Source organism: Dipodomys merriami, unplaced genomic scaffold (assembly GCF_024711535.1).
Source record: "Dipodomys merriami isolate MVZ:Mamm:240054 unplaced genomic scaffold, mDipMer1.0.p SCAF_4, whole genome shotgun sequence".
Lineage (NCBI taxonomy): Eukaryota > Metazoa > Chordata > Mammalia > Rodentia > Heteromyidae > Dipodomys > Dipodomys merriami.
The window spans coordinates 22,609,743-22,626,488 of record NW_027205603.1 but is presented as its reverse complement, the minus strand read 5'-3'; the positions used below and the strand labels follow the sequence as shown (position 1 = coordinate 22,626,488).

At 35.8% G+C, this 16,746-nt stretch overlaps 1 protein-coding gene across 2 annotated transcripts in view; it reads right to left on the bottom strand.

Moving 5' to 3' along the window:
* The window catches only part of Spidr (scaffold protein involved in DNA repair), a 319,993-nt gene that overhangs the window by 296,053 nt on the left and 7,194 nt on the right, over positions 1–16,746 (bottom strand). Inside the window, exons 2-5 of one of the 2 annotated variants that reach the window (XM_069990683.1) lie at positions 15,213–15,374; positions 14,384–14,447; positions 11,415–11,579; positions 5,340–5,500 (exon numbers count right to left, since the gene is read on the bottom strand). In XM_069990683.1, coding sequence (XP_069846784.1) covers positions 5,340–5,500; positions 11,415–11,579; positions 14,384–14,447; positions 15,213–15,374 — 552 coding nt within the window. Of the gene's footprint in view, positions 1–5,339; positions 5,501–11,414; positions 11,580–14,383; positions 14,448–15,212; positions 15,375–16,746 lie in introns of those variants that run through there. The other variant, XM_069990685.1, reaches the window with a different exon arrangement.

Below are 16,746 nucleotides of genomic sequence, written 5' to 3'. Positions count from 1 at the left end.
TTCTAGTCAGTTATCCTTTCACAAGCGTGAACATAAGATATTCTACTGGGTATTGTTACTATGATGTTTGATAGATTAGATATATTAAATCCACTTATGACTTTTGATATTTTCAGCCTATAATGGATTAACAGAACATAAATCTATTCTTAATTAAGAAGCATCTGTACATAATTCACTTAGACTAGTTCTATTTAACTTCTAGCATCTCACTTTCTTTACCTCAAAGCTAACATAACTGAATGTTTTATTACTTTATCACTAGAAAATATGCTCATGAAATATTAGATAGATGTGAAAAGTAAAAGTTAACCTGAAATATAATGTTATATAGAGGTAACTCACTTCTCTCAACAGAAATATCATTAAAAGCTAGGAACTTAGGCCAGGCATGGCAGCATACACCTGTAATCCCAGATGCACAAGAGGTAGAGATAGGAAGATGGTGGTTTCCAGGCCGTGAACAAGAAGTTAGCAAAAATATATTTCAAAAAACAAGGTGAGCTAGACACTGGTAGCTTATGTCTATAATCCTAGATACTCAAAAAACAACTGTGGATTATAAGCCTAAGTAAGAAAGTCTGTAAGACTCTTTTCTCCAATTTACCACCAAAAGCCAAAATTGAAGCTGTAGCTCAAGTAATAAAGCACCAGTTTTGAGCAAAAGCTGAAAGGCTACTTTTTTTGGCATCCAGGCTGAGTTCAAGCCCCAGTATGGCACAATGCATATGCATACACTCTCTCTCTCTCTCTCTCTCTCTCTCTCTCTCTCTCTCTCTCTCTCTCTGTCTCTGTCTCTCTCTCTGAACATGGTAGGACACTTCCATAATCCCAACTACAAGAGACAGGATCTCAGTCCAAGGCAAACTAAAGCAAAAAGGGCTGGAGTCATGGCTCAAGTATACTTGTAGAGCTTTATTAACTTCAACTCCAGAAGGAGCAGAGAAGGAGGAAGGAAAAAAGTAAGGGAGGTAGGGAGGCTGGTAACATGAATTAACAGGTAATCAGCTACTGAAGCAACCACAGCAATAAATGAATATTGAGAAAAAAACTTGAAGAATGTTCTCAATTCAAGATGACAAATATAAATACAAGCAGATGCTAACAAAGAAACCTTTACTTCTACACTGAAGTTATTAATCTAATCTATATCTTTAAAGATGCCCATATATTTTTAGATTGCCACATACTTTTTAGTAAGGTTACTAATTCCAATTAATTAAACAATGAATGACCAGAAAGATCAAAAAAATCAGAAAACTATGACATCACCAAAAACCAAAATAAAGTAGCAGTAATATGCTCAAGATAAAAGGAGACATATAAAGTTCCTGTCTATGTTAAGTACTGTTTGTTCACAAACTTCAGTGAGCGGTAAGAAAGTAGACGAGATTAAATAAAATCAGTTAAACCAATAAATAAGCACAAAGTTTAACAAAAATATAGAAACTATTAAAAAATAAAATGGATAAACCATAATCTCTAAGCTAAGGAACACAATGATTCAACTAAAAAAACTCTATAGAGCTTCAACAGCTGACTCAACCAAGCAGAAGACCAGTAAAGTTTGAATCTAAGTCATCTGAAATTACCAAGAAAGGAAAAAAAGCAAAAGGACTGGAGAACAAGGAAGAGAAAGCTTAAAGATAAAATGACAGAAAATTTTCCAAATCTAGGAGAGTTTATACAAATATCTAGGTACAAAAATCTCAAATAGTCTAACAAGACTGAATTCTAACATTACTATATCAAAACATGTAACTAAACTATAGAAAATCAAAGGAAAAGGGGATATTGAAAAACCACATGAGAAAATAAAAAGCCTATTTCATACAAGACATTTCCAGTACAACTATCAGCAGATTTCTCAGCACAAACCTTTAGGTTAGAAGAGACTGGCAATGATATGTTCAAAGTACTGCAAGTAAACTATAAACCAAGCACACTACACTCGGATACAAAGCTGTTCTCAGGAAAGAAGGAGAACTAGGTGTGGTGATAGACTTCTTTATAGCAGTACTTAATACTAGTACTTGAAAGACAGAGGCAAAGAGAGTTTAAGTAGATGTGGCTCAGTGCTGGAGCACTTACCTAGAATGCTTGTGAGGAACTGCTGGGCTTGATTACTAGCACCAAAGGGAAGTGGAGAAAAGGGGAGAGGAGTAGAGTATAGGAGAGAAAGGAAGGAAGGGAAGAACAGGAAAGAGAAGGGAAAGGAGGGTAGAAGGGGGGAAAAAGGGAAAGGGAGTGGGGAGGGGCGCAGAAGAGGGAGAGAGGAAAGAGGAAGGAAGAGAAGGAAAGGAGAATAGAACAGAGGAGAGGAGGGGAAAGGAGGAGAAGGGAGGAGAAAGGAGGAGACAGGAAAGGGAGGTTTCAAACAATGTAACACCACACTTCAAAGAACTAAAGAAAGAACACATTAAGCCCAAAGTTCATAAAAGGAAGGTCATTAAGGCTGGGGTAGAAATAAATGAAAAAGAATCTAAAATATAATAGAAAATACTAACCAAACTAAGAGTTGTTTTATTTAAAACAAACAAAAGTGACAGATTAAGGAAAAAGGAAAGGCTAAAAAAATGGTAAAATGAAGAGGTAACATTACAAATGATACTACTCAAATACAAATATATTAAGGGATTACTGAGGAATTGTGAACAACTATAAATCAACACATTGGATAGCTTAGAAGAAATACATGCAGTTCTAAAAACATACAACAGGGGCTGGGAAGGTGGCTCAGTGGTAGAGGGCTTGCCTTGCATGTATGAAGCCCTGGGTTCCATTTCTCAGCATCACATAAGCAGAAAAAGCTGGAAGTGGTGCTGTGGCTCAAGTGGTAGAGTGCTAGCCTTGAGCTGAAGAGCTGAAGGACAGTGCCCAGGCCCAGAGTTCAGGTCCCACAACTGACCCTTCCACACACAAAAAATATATATATATACAACATAACCAACATTGAGCCATGAAGAAATAGAAAATCTATCTCTATTAAATGCAGAATCAAAATCGATAATTTAAAAAAAGGAAAGTCTGGAGCCTCGCAACTTCCCTGCTGGATTCTACCCAACAGCTGAACATTAGTGTTAATCCTTCCCAAACTGTTCCAAAAATAATTTTAAAAATTGAGGGTAGCTGGGTGTCAATGGCTCATGCCTATAATCCTAGCTACTCAGGAGGTTGAGATCTGAGGATCATGGTTCAAAGCCAGTCCAGGCATGTAATCCTAGCTACTCAGGAGGTTGAGATCTGAGGATCGTGGTTCAAAGCCAGTCCGGGCACTAGAAAACTGGAAGTGGCACTGTGGCTCAAGCAGTAAAGCACTCACCTTGAGCTGAAGAGTTAAGGGACAGCACCTAAGCCCAGAGTTCAAGCCCCATGACCAACAACAACAACAAAAAAATTGAGGGTAAAAAAAATCTGTGTGACTGAGCATCCATAATCTAAAACTTTTTGTGTGCTGACAGTACCACAAGTGGAAAATTCCATGTCTGACTTAACACAATGTGTTGTAGTCAAAAGGCAAATTTAGCTGGGCACTAGGGGTCAAGTCTATAATCCTAGGCATTCAGAAAAACCTTACCAATCAAAGTGCTGAAAACCAGAAATAGAGAAAAGCTTAAGAGATCAAAAATAAAAATAGCAAGCCAAGTATTGGTGACTCATTCCCATAGTGCTAGCTACTCAGGAAGCTGAGACCTAGAGGATCAAGGCTCAAAGCCAGTCTGAGCAGAAAAGACTCCATCTCCAATGAGCCAGCATAAAACAAGGCTGGAGGTATGGTTCAAATGTAGAGTGGCAGCTGATGAACTAGCAAGTACAGAAAACATGAGGATCCTCTAACAGTAACTCTTGAATTAAAAGACAGTGAAACAATACTTACAAGTCTTGAAGGAGAATTATTCCCAGCATAAAATTATGTACAAATCTGCAACCATTTATCATTGCATATTAAAAGCATCTTCAGACATGTCAAGTTTCAAAAAATGTTCTATAAATCATTTATAAGAAACAACGGGAAGATATGTTTACTAAAATGAGAATGAAAACAAAGTGAAAACAGGAAACACTTTAGAGTAAAATGGAGCTGCATAAAGGAGAGAGCTGTACAAAAACTCCCATAATGATATTGTAATGATATGAAATTGCAATATTCATCAGGCTCCTGTGTTATAGTGCTTGGTCCCCAGTGAGTTTTTCTTTTCCCCAGTTGGTTTTGAGAGGTGCTATTTTGAGAGGTTCTCAAATCTTTAGGAGATGAGACCTAGATGGAGGAAGTAGATGACTGAGCATATGCCTTAGAAGGCTGCTGTATGTAGTCCTGGTCACTTGCCCTCCTATGTCCTGTCCACTAGTAATATTAGTAATACTTGTCTCTGCCAAACACTCCCATTACCATCACTAAACCCTTAGAAACTGTGAGTCAAAGTAAATCTTTCCAATTTTAAGGTTCTCTCAAGTATTCTGATCACAGCCATGTCAAAGTAACTAATACTGAAGGTAAAAAGAGGCCTCAGAGAGATAATATGCAATTAAAGAGTAAAGAGTAAAGAATTCAAATTGGAGTGGCTATGAAGCTGAGGTCTGGAATCCTCCAAGTAAATGGCACTGACAGAATGCCTACAATATATGAAAAGCTTAATGACAGAGCTAAGAAAAAAATTAAAATTTTTATTAGTAGAAAGTAAAACTCTAGAAACTCCAAATTGCTAGGCCCAAGGGGGAAAAAGGCTGTGAAAGAAATTCTAATTCTTCTCTACAATTCACTTTAATGATTAACATTATTGATAAACAAACATATAGTTATTGACTACTAATCTAATCAACTGTTGATGCATCTATAATGGGAGAATGAAAAGATGCAAATGTTCAAAGTATAGTTGCTCAGTATTCATGTAGTGCCAAGCTTATTATTTAGAGACAAAAGGGTTCACCTGTTATTGAGACAAAGAAGCTAAGAATAAAAGAATTCACTAGAATCAGGGCTGGGAAAATGGATCAGTGGTAGAGTGCTTGCCTCATATGCATGAGGCCCTCAGTTTGATTCCTCAACACCACATAAACAAACAAACAAACAAAAGCTGGAAAAGAGCTGAGGGACAGCACCTAGGCGGAGTTCAGGCCCCAAGACTGACAAAAAAAAAAAAAAAAAAAAAAAAACAGAATCCACTAGAATCAAAAAGTGGTTATTCCTGAAAAGGGGTCGGGGGTAAGGTTAATAGTGGGAACACCAATAGGTTATAATAAACAAGTGTTATGAAGTTCATAAAAGTTTTTTAGTTTGTTCTTACCTATAAGCAAATGCTACATAGCAAACAGAAGTTTTTGAAATAATTCATTCTTACCTTAAGCTCAAGTTTCCTGTCATCACTTGCCAAAGAATGACTACTTGCACAAGAAGCACAATCTGAGATTTCCACGGTGTTCCCTCCATCGTCACATTCATTGCCTTCACTAGCTTCTTCCCTGTCACTGTCCATTTCCCAGTCAATAAACTGTAATTCATCTAAAAAATAGAATTTTTAACTTTCTTAATTTTATATTCCTTTAATATTTTTTATAAAATATATTCTCATTAGTTAGTATACTATCACATTTTAAAAACTTATGGACAATAAAAAAACTATATTCCTGGAAAGCCGTGGAGGTTCCTCTAAAGACTACACATAGAGAGAGGCGCCCTATGACCCAGCAATCCCACTTTTGGGCATTTACCCAAATGATCACAAACAAGGCTGTACTAAAGGTACCAGCACAGCTATGTTTATCACAGCATTATTCACCATAGCTAAGATATGCAACCAACCCAGATGCCCCTGAGTAGATGAATGGATAAAGAAAATGTATATATATATATATCTATACAATGGAATTCTATGCCTCCATCAGAAAGAATGACACCACACCATTTGTTAGGAAATGGAAAGACTTGGAAAAAAATCATTTTAAGTGAAGTAAGCCAGACCCAAAGAAACATAGGTCCCATGGTTTCCCTTATTTGCAACAACCAGTATATGTCTAGGACAAGCAGAAAAGGTCAAAAGCTATGTACGTATGACCATATAAAATGATGCCAAGTGAAATGAACCCCAAGATAGGGACACAAGTGGTTTTATCTTTGTTGCTGTTGTTTTTAATGTACTTATAATGTACTATGTGATTTTTTTTGTTTCTTTTCTATGTTCTTCACCCATGGTATAACTCCAGTTGTCACTATATTTGATTCCGGTGTTCTGCATCTTGTATATACATTTTTCTAATTTGGAAAGGGGAAGGGAAATAACAAAATGCTGAAATAAGGATACAGGATGACCCATTGTAACAATGAGCTATACAAGACACTATATTGAAAATGGACTTTATAGCTTCCAGTGGGGAGGGGAGGGAGGAGTTGGGGAGGCTGGGAGGGAAAGGATGGTAGAGGAAAAACAAAGGAGGGGTAACAATGCTCAATAGGAAATGTACTCATTACCTTATTCATGTAACTGTAATCCCTTTGTACAGTATCTTTACAATAAAAATATATTTAAAAAAGTATATTCCTAAACTCTCTCTAGTCACTGTGTTTCTTCTAACTTTCTCCCATTAGTTGTTTTTGAATTCTTGTAATTTTGCTAGCATGTTCCCGAAAATTATTTACCATTCTATCCTCTATCCTTCCAGTTTATTCTTTTTTTGTTGATCTTAGAGCTTTTTAATTGCCATGGCATGAGCCACCCCAAGTGTCCAGTAGCAATAGAATGAACTATCAATTTGTAGTTTTGTTATACATCCAATATAGCAATACAAATACAATATATACAATACAAATAATGAGTTTATTGTTGATTCTTACATCTTGATATTTTCAGGTAAAATGATAGAGGTTTTGTCTTCTTACTAGCAAGCATATAGTATTCTAATTCTCTACAATTCATTACTCCATTTCATCATGGAATTGTACTTTCATTTAAACAGTCCAATTTTTTAAAAATAACTTTCAGATGTCTTCACCCAGTAATGTGTTCTACAGACTTAGTTCTTCAGTAAAAAAACAACTAAAGTCAATTCAAACTGTAGTTTAGCTTAATAAGCATCACCTTAATAATACTTTTCTATACTTTTAGGTCAGAAGACTAAATTATGCTCATTAAATGATCAAATACATTGATTCTAATCTGCCATGGCTAAATAAATGAAAGAAGTTATGTCATGGAGGCATGACATATAACACAAACATTTCCTGAAGTACAAAGCACAAGTAGTCTCACAACTACTGCATCCCTTCATCAACTTAGAAAGGTCAAGTCTTATTTTGGAGGTTTGAATAGCATTAATCTCATTTCCAGAAAATTGAAGTAATGTTAGAAAGAAAAAAATGCACTAACTTTTAGTACATAAAAGGAACTTAAAATTGAAAAGGAAAAAAGTAGGCTACAGTTAAAATATGGGATAGAATGCACACAAAATAATTCTGATTTTGTTCCAGAAGAGGCAGTCAAAGTCTACTATAAAAGATTAGAGAACAAAGGAGGAAGCAACAATGCTTGATAAGAAATGTACTAATTACCTTGTTCATGTAACTGTAACCCCTCTGTACACTATTTTCACAATAAAAAACTTACTTAAAAAAAAAGAATATTCATCTAAGAAAAAAAGTTTAGAGAGGCTAGGGATGTGGCTTAGTAGTAGAGTGCATGCCTAGCATGCGTGAGGCCCTAGTTTCAATTCCTTTGTACCACAAAAAGAAAATTAAAAAAAAAAAAAAGATTGGAGTCAGGTGCTAATGGTTCATGCATGTAATACTAGCTACTCAGGAGGTTGAGATCTGATGATCATGGTTTGAAGCCAGCCTAGACAGGAAAGTTCATGAGACTCTTATCTCCAATTAATCACAGAAAAAGCTGGAAGTGGTGCTGTGGCTCAAAGTGGTAGAGTGCTAGCTTTGAGCAAAGGAAGGCAGGGACAGTGCCTAGGCTCTAAGTTCAAGCCTCATCAAGACCAGCAAAAAAAAAAAAAAAGACTGGAGTTCAAAACTGCCACCAAGAGAAGCAGATACATAAGGGATTTTACTTTCCACAGCTAACTTTACAGTTAGTTATCCAAATCAGACAGAAAAATAAAAGCATGAGAAATTCACCAAGTTGCTGAACCATCTCAGCAGGAAGCCATGAAGAGCCAAAGGAGGAGCACACATATAATCAGAGCTGCTGCCAGCATTGCATACTTGTGAAGCATTTATTTATTCATTCACTTTTTCATTCAACAAAGTGCCTACCAAGTCATCATACCAAACAAAACAACTGCAAGAAATAACAAGATGAGCATTTCATTTTGTCATAGTAATTTCATAAAGCAAGAAGGCAGGTTAGAAATCTTTAGATCTGAGTATCAACTGGCAGACATCAATTATGTGATTCTGCACAAGTGACCTAACTTTTCTAAGCCCCAATATTCTTCTAACAAAATGAAGATGTGTTAGATTAACAAGATACATACACACACATATACATACACAGATATATGTATATATACGTGTATATATACATACATATATTAGAGAGAAAAATGTATGCATTTTAGACAAAATAAAAATCCTGGTAACAATACAAGGAAAGGAAGGCATGGAAAAACAGAGTTGGGGAGAGAAGGAGAGGAAAGAAGGAGAGGAAAGAGGGAGAGAGGGAAAGAGGGATAGAGGGAAAGAGGGAGAGGGCGAGAGAGGAGAGCAGGGAGAGAAAGAGAGACCAGTACCTATACATATATAAACATGATGAGATAACATTATAGGGAACAATTGCTTGTTATCTAAGATCCACTTAGACAAGAAAGAAGTCCACAATGTTTTAACTTATTTTAAGGCTCAATGTAGCTTTCCATTAGACACAGAGATTTGAAAACTACTGAATCTGAAAATCTGTCTGTCTGTCTCTTTCCCATGGTTTGGGGTTTGATTTCAGGATTTTGTACTTGCTAGGCAGGCACTATACCACAGGAGCCATGGTTGGCTTTTTCATTTATTTTTTGCAAACAAGTATCACATCTCCTTTGCCTGCATTGGTCTAAGACCTCAATTCTCCTACCCATTCCCCCACAAGGCTGGGATTAGGAGTGAATTCCATCATTCCCTATTTGCTGGATGCAATAAACTCCAGATCATGTTTTTGCCAAGGCTGATCTAGAACAATCATCTTCCCAATTTCTGCTTCATGAGTAGATGAGATTATAGTAAAGACACGATGCTCAGTCCTTGAATATCTCTTTCAATAGGAGAAACAACTCAAATTTTCTTTTTAATGCCAAATTTATTGCAATATAACTCACATACAACAGTATTCACTATAAAAAGTGCATGATTTTTATATTGAAATTTTGGCCTGAACTATGTGAGGACAAACCATGTTTATATCACAATTAGTTTGAACTAATACAAGTGAATTTAATAACATGAGAACTACCAGCCAATGTATAAACTTAAAAGTACCGCTTTACCTGATAACTACCAAAATGTCAATGGCAGGAACCAAAATGACATGCAAAGAGAACAAAGGAATTTAACCATCTTCCAGAGAGGCTGTCTATCCAAACCTAATCTTGACCAAGCTAACATAAGCTTTCAGAGCTAAGTCACAAGCTTACTTTGAATGTACTATTTAAAATTCTAGATAGCTACATATTTTAAAAATTGTAAAAGGAGCCGGGCGCTGGTGGCTCACGCCTGTAATCCTAGCTACTCAGGAGGCTGAGATCTGAGGATCGCGGTTCAAAGCCAGCCCGGGCAGGAGAGACCGTGAGACTCCTATCTCCAATAAACCACCAGAAAACCGGAAGTGGCGCTGTAGCTCAAGTGGTAGAGCGCTTGCCTTGAGCTGAAGAGCTGAGGGACAGCGCTCAGGCCCAGAGTTCAAGCCCCACGACCGACAAAAAAAAAAAAATGTAAAAGGATATTATATCTGGGCACCAGTGGCTCACACCTATAATCCTAACTACTAAGGAGGCTGAGATCTGAGGATTACAGAAAGCCAGCGTGAGCAAGAAAGTTAGTGAGACACTCATCTCCAATGAATTAGTAAAAAAATCTTAAGTGATACAGTGCTTTGAGGAAAAGAGCTCAGGGACAGGGACCAGACCTTGAGTTCAAGCCCCAGAAGCAGTGGGCAGACATGCACACAGACACGCACGTGCACATGTATGCACACCATGCACATACACATATACACACAAAGGATATTATTTTCATAATATATATCTGTTGTCATAAAATGGATTTTGTGCTTTAGAGGACCTCACAAAACAGCTGAAAATATTTCTGATGGTAAAAACTGTAGCTGGGAGGTACTACTATTATCCAAGGGGTAGAAGCCAGAGATGCTGCAAAACAGCATAGAATTATCTGGCTTCAAATAGCAACAGTGCTAAAACTGAGAAAGTCTACTTTAAATTAAAACATGTTACTGATATAAAATGCCTTTAGAAAAGATCTAATTTAACCTTTACCAAGTAACTACCACACATTGTTGTCCTAGTATTTAATCAGCAACAAGTTATTGAGAAGGCAACATGGGTATAACATTATGTGGGAGTACAGAGAACTAGTACTGGTGTGAAAGAGACTGAAAATGAATCCCAATCAATTCTAACAAGTCTAAGCCTAAATTGTTAAACTGTAAGAACAATACTATAGAACACCATGCAATATTGTACAGCACCACCCATGGTTATACACACCAGTAATCCCAACACTTGAGAAGTAGAGGCAGGAGGGGCAGAAGTAGAGGCCAGTATGGGGTACTTTGAGTTAGTAAGACTATCTCAAAGTAATAAAACAAAAAACACCTTAGTGTCTATCTCATAGAATGTTGTGAAAACTTTTTTTTTTTTGTCAGTTGTGGGGGTTGAACTCTGGGCCCGAGGGCTGTCCCTCAGCTCTTCAGCTCAAGGCTAACACTCTACCACTTGAGCCACAGCGCCACTTCTGGCTTTTTTCTGCTTATGTGGTGCTGAGGAATCGAACCCAGGGCCTCATGCATGCGAGGCAAGCCCTCTACCACTGAGCCAACTTCCCAGCCCCCTGTAAAGATTTTTTTAAAAAAATGTTCCTTTTCTTTGTGTTTTGCAAGTTCCTGAATTTGAGTTTGGGGCCCAGAGCTCACTCTACTTGCTTGCTTAACTGGTACTCTACCACATGTGCGGCTATTGTGGTAGTTAAATGAAGATGGACTCTCACAGACTTTTCTCCCAGGCTGGCTTTATGCTGTAGTCCTGTGGATCTCAGCCTCCTGAGTTTCTAGAATCCCAGGCATGGTGTCTGGCAAGAAAAGGTTTCTAAAGGGTTAGGACTCAAAATCATATTAACAAATATACAAAAGGAATTTAAGTTTCTCCCACTGAATCCCTAATATTTAACAGAAAATAGTTTTCTTATAAAAAATGTAATTTACCTTCACTGTCTCCATCTTCTGGACGCAAAGACTTCCTGCCTATTCCAGAGCCATTCCCATTATTTCTCTGTAATTTAAAAAGTGTCCTGTCTTCATCTGACAGATCACTTCCACTGGAACTCCATGTTATATTTGTGACCTCAATGGTACTGGATATGGTAGTTTCTGTTAAAGAAAAAGAAAATACATAATAATAAACAACTGACATGCTTATTTGTTATAATGAGATTTTAAGTGTATTCATTTTTCCAAAGTTCCAATTGTACAAAACCTTGCTAGTAAAAACAGTATCATTTATCAAACCTTCTTGCTTAAAGTTCCATGTACAACCAGGGAAGGATGCTCTTAAAGCCAGGCTATAAGAAGAAAAACTAGTTGAGATAATTTCTATAAGACTTTGACCTTATGTAAACTTTGCAAAAATATGTTCCCTGCTTGGAAGTTCAGCTCTATAAATTAAATGTGGTACTAAATTTTTATTCAGTCTGTCTTAAACTAATACTTTAAGAGTTACTATATTTAAAAGACATTTCTACAAAATACCTTCTATGGCTTTTCCTATCTAAGCCTTTATTAACAATATGACTACAATAATTATATGTTGGTAAAGGTTCTTTCATCCTTTGAAAATTACAAAAAGTACAGCAGAGGAAAATCAAGCATATTCTGGCCTAAAAAAAATGATTCCAAAACATCTTCTATCATTGAGCAGCAAGTAGTAATATAGATAGTATTTTAGTCTCTCACAAGCAAAATTACAATGTTTAGAGATTTCCAGAAAAATATATAAGCCATATCTACTTAAAGAAAAATACTGCTTTTAAATTAGTATTTGAATATCACAACGTATGTCACTAATAAGAAGAAAAGAAAATTTCAGAAGACCGTGTGTTATAGGAAGACTCATGTCAGTTTATTCTATATGCCAGTATTTTTAAAGACTTTTAAGATATTTTATTTTTCAATTGCATAGAAAAGAAATCTTAAGTGTTAGTGAAGTAACAATATGGCTTAGAAGGCTTATTCTCTTAACTGTAAAAATTCTGTAATTAACCTTATTCCATCCTGTGGAATGTTAGGCACGCTTTTATAGTTTTCTTTTTAACATTAGATAGAAGACTAATTGCCACAATCAATTTACCACCTGCTAAATAAAAAGCTCTTCAAAAAAATTAAATATACAAAGGGATTTCAGTTTCAATTCAATGTATCAATATATATGTATTGATCAGCGCCACTCCTTTCATCATTCAGTCACCTCTTCCATCCATTCCAACCACACTATTTCCTCAGGTTTCCTAGTTTCATTTTCATGTAAGTATACTGAGTATTATGACTATATTTGCCTACTATTCTATTCTGAAAGTTAAAAAATGTTTTTTGTTTTGTTTGCCAGTCCTGGGGCTTGAACTCAGGGCCTGAGCACTGTCCTTGAGCTTCTTTTGCACAAAGCTAGTTCTCTACCACTTCGACTACAGTACCACTTCTGGCATTTTCTACTTATACAGTAATGAGGAATGGAACCAGGTCTTCATGCATGCTAGGCAAGCACTTACCACTAAGCCATATTCCCAGCCCCTAAAAAAGTTTGAAACAAGGTATTTCAACTATTTTTTAGCTCACTTATTACTATAATATCCATATGCACAAACTGAAACTCCTAACATTTAATTGTTTTCCCAGGATTACAATCAAGACACAGCAAGATCCTTGTAATTGCTAGCTTCTACTTTCACATTACGTCACAGGTTAAAGCCAGTGGTTTACCTGATATATGCACCTGTTCCTTCAGTTTTACTGACAGCAATATAGCTTTACAAAAAATCCCTAGTTTTACTAAAGTCTTTAGTGGAAATGATTCAAAGGTAGAGGTCCTGAAGAGGACATTCCTTCCCAAAGAAAGGCAAGCTCATTTAGTGAAAGTACACACTCATCCTAAGAATTCTGCGACTATCTTATTCACATAAATATTAAAACCACAGTAAGGCTTCAGAGTATGGGCTCCCTGCATAATTTATTGCAGAAAATAAATTCAACTTCTGTTGTTTGAAAATAGTTTCCTAGTTTTTGTTTCTAGAAAGCTTCCCTAATTACTGAAATAAGAATTTCTTACTTTGTAGCAATATAGTTGTTAGGTCATAAGTTTATTTCCATATGATTTTTTCCCTTTTTTTCCCCCCTTCAATGTTAGGAACCAAACTCTGAGTGCTTTAAAATTTGTTTTGTTGTGTTTTTACCCTGAAGTTATAGAGTCTGAACATACAGAACTCTATGATTAAAAGTTTATGAAAAAAAATCTCTAGCAAGTACTTAAGTTTTCATTATTCTAATCTTGGTTCTATTTTAACAGGGGCAGCATTAAATGTGATGATAAAACAGTCAAAGAGACAAAACTTTCTACTTTTAATAACAATAAAAAATGAACTCAATAAGGACATGCAAAAACAGTTAATTATTATCAATAGGAAACAACAAAAAATGGGTTAGATGGTGATGAAAATGAAGGGGTTCCCCAAAATACCTTCTTAGCCAGGTGTGGGTGACTTAGGCTTGTAATATTAGTTACATAGGAGGCAGAGAACTGAGGATCAGGGTTCAAAACCAGCCCAGGCAGAAAAGTTCATGAGATTCTACTGCCAACAAATGACCAAAAAAAATGTTGGAAGCAGAACTGTGACTCAAGTGGTAGAGTGCTAGCCTTGAAAAAAAAGAAGTTCAAGCACAAAACCCAGGTCCCAAGTTCAAGCCCCAGGACCAGCACAAAAAAAAAAATACCACCCAAGGAACAACAACAAAAAAAAACCACCTTTTTACATTGATTCAATTTTTGTTTTAACATGAATATGTAGTTTACCTAATCTGTGCAAATAACTTTTTAAAGGAATGCAAAGTAAAACAAAACAAACAAAAAACACCAGAGAAGATAGTCTTAGACCTTCTCTATCAAGAAATCAACAAATTATTATTACCTTTCTTTGGTCTTGGAGATAATTCAATATCCTTTTTTGTAATAGTTGCCTTGGCAACTATTGGCTGCAGGTAAAATAACAACAAAAAATGTAATTTATGAATAGGAGCAAACAACATTCAAAATTCTTTTTAGTTAAAAATCCAGTTACAAAGTCTTAAACTCTATTCTTAGTATATTCCTCTCTGCTATCTTATACTTGAATTAAGCATGTGCTCCTCATTTTCCAGAATTTAGAGTTGATCAAAACATTTTATATTAATTCAATGTCAAAGATGGTTAATGTCAAAGATGGTTAATATATATCATTCTAACTACTTGAGTTACTACATGTACCTGCATTATATTTAGACTCTGATAGCACTGCTCTATATTGTAAATTAACATTAGAAGAAATTACCCATAATCTCAAGAGCCAAAGTGTCTACATACATAAATATCTCATAAATACATTATTAAAGAGCAGTATGGCTTCACCTTCTGAGAACAGTCTCAGTATATATTTATTGTTTATGTGTCCTTATTCTATTATTTTAAGTATTGATAAAAAGGGTTTCAACTCAACATGTCAGTTTATGACTACACTGCATATCAATTCTCAGTATATAGCTTTCATTTACAATATGTTGAATAAAGAAGTAAATAACTTGCCAGAAGTAAAGCAATTCAAGGAATGAGAAAAAGAGGTACAGGATCAATTATAAGAAGGAAACACAAAACAGAATTCCAAGAAAATACACTAAAGGAAATACAAAACAGAATTCCAAGAAATACACTAACAATGGCCTGAACACTCAGTAATTTTAAGATTTACCCTATTATTACTTTACCAAAGTTTCAGAGATGTCCTGAAATCCTTCTCCACACCTGAGCCATGCTTCAGAGAGGGAGGTAGAAGCTGTGTCCACTGTCCTAAGACTGGCTCTTCTGACCTGTGGTGGACTCTCTTCTGGAAAGGAAGGATACTCTATATCCCACTTCCTTTTCCTCTGCTGTAAAGATTTTTAAAAGAAAACAAGATGGAATTAACTTCAATATTTGACAACAATTACAATTTCAGGAATGGTGGCAATACATTCATAGTTTTTTTTTTTTTTTTTTTTTTTTTTTTACATTTTGATAAGTATTTTATATATCATAAGCACATAGCTATTGAGCCTTTGTGCTCCACCCCTATGCACATCCTCCTTTGGTCTCACTGTGTGAATGTCTAAAAACCTATATAATTTATTATTACATTCATAGTTTTTAATGCCTCTGCATCTTCATAAAAGACAGAGAAATAGGATTTGAGGGCAATCTAGCTGTGACATCTGTCACTCCACTGACTGCTAGGGAAGATCTGGCTGATCCAGATAACAAGTGTTCCCTTCTTCCCTCACACTTTCATGTGCATCTTACCGTAAGTTTCATGCTGAGTCAAAGAAGAGAACATTACCAGATTGAAGGGGACTGTTCTTTACTCAATGGTATACAAATATCAGCACTCCCCTGTTAGAATCTGCAATCAAGTTCTAAAAGATGGAGCAATTTGATAGCAAAACGAAAACACATGGATAGTACAACTAGTCAACAAACTCCCAAAGTAAAGAGGCAGAGAGGGATGTGAGAGAGACAAACCATTAGCCATCCCAAAGTTTTGCATGACAGATATCAGAAAACACTTCTTAAATCTAGAGTGGTGGCAAACACGTATAATTCCAGCTGTGCAAACATGTACGGATATCTAGGACCAAGCCATCCTGGGCAAACAAATTAGTGAGACTCCATCTACACGAACAAGCCATGATAGTGGCATGCACCTATAATCTCAGATGCTGAGAGGTCTAGGTAGAAAGATCATTGCTCAAGCCCAGCCCTACATACTTTTGACATTCAAAAGCATAACATATTGTCCAAAAAATAACTAAAGAAAAAAATTTAAGCTTTAAGGTATGGCTTAAGTGGTAGAGGGCCTGCCTAGCAAATGTAAAGTAGTAAGGTTCAAATCATCTATCAGCCAAAATAACTTTTTTATAAAAGGAAAAGGAAAACAAACACTTCTCAACCATAACCCTAAATGTAAATTGCCTTCACTCTTCAATTAAAAGACATAGATTGGCTGGATTAAAATAAAGATGAAACTATTTGTTGCATATAACATATATACCTCACTAAGACAAACATGCTAAAAGTGAAATGATCAGAAAAAATACACAAAGCAAATGAAGGCTGAAAGCAAGCAGAGTACATTCAATTTGGACAAAATACACTTCAAACTAGAATTAGAAGAGATACATAAAAATCAACACATTATATTAGGAAAGGAACAATCTGTCAAGAAGATAGCAAACACTGGAATACCCAACTTCATAAGACAAAAAT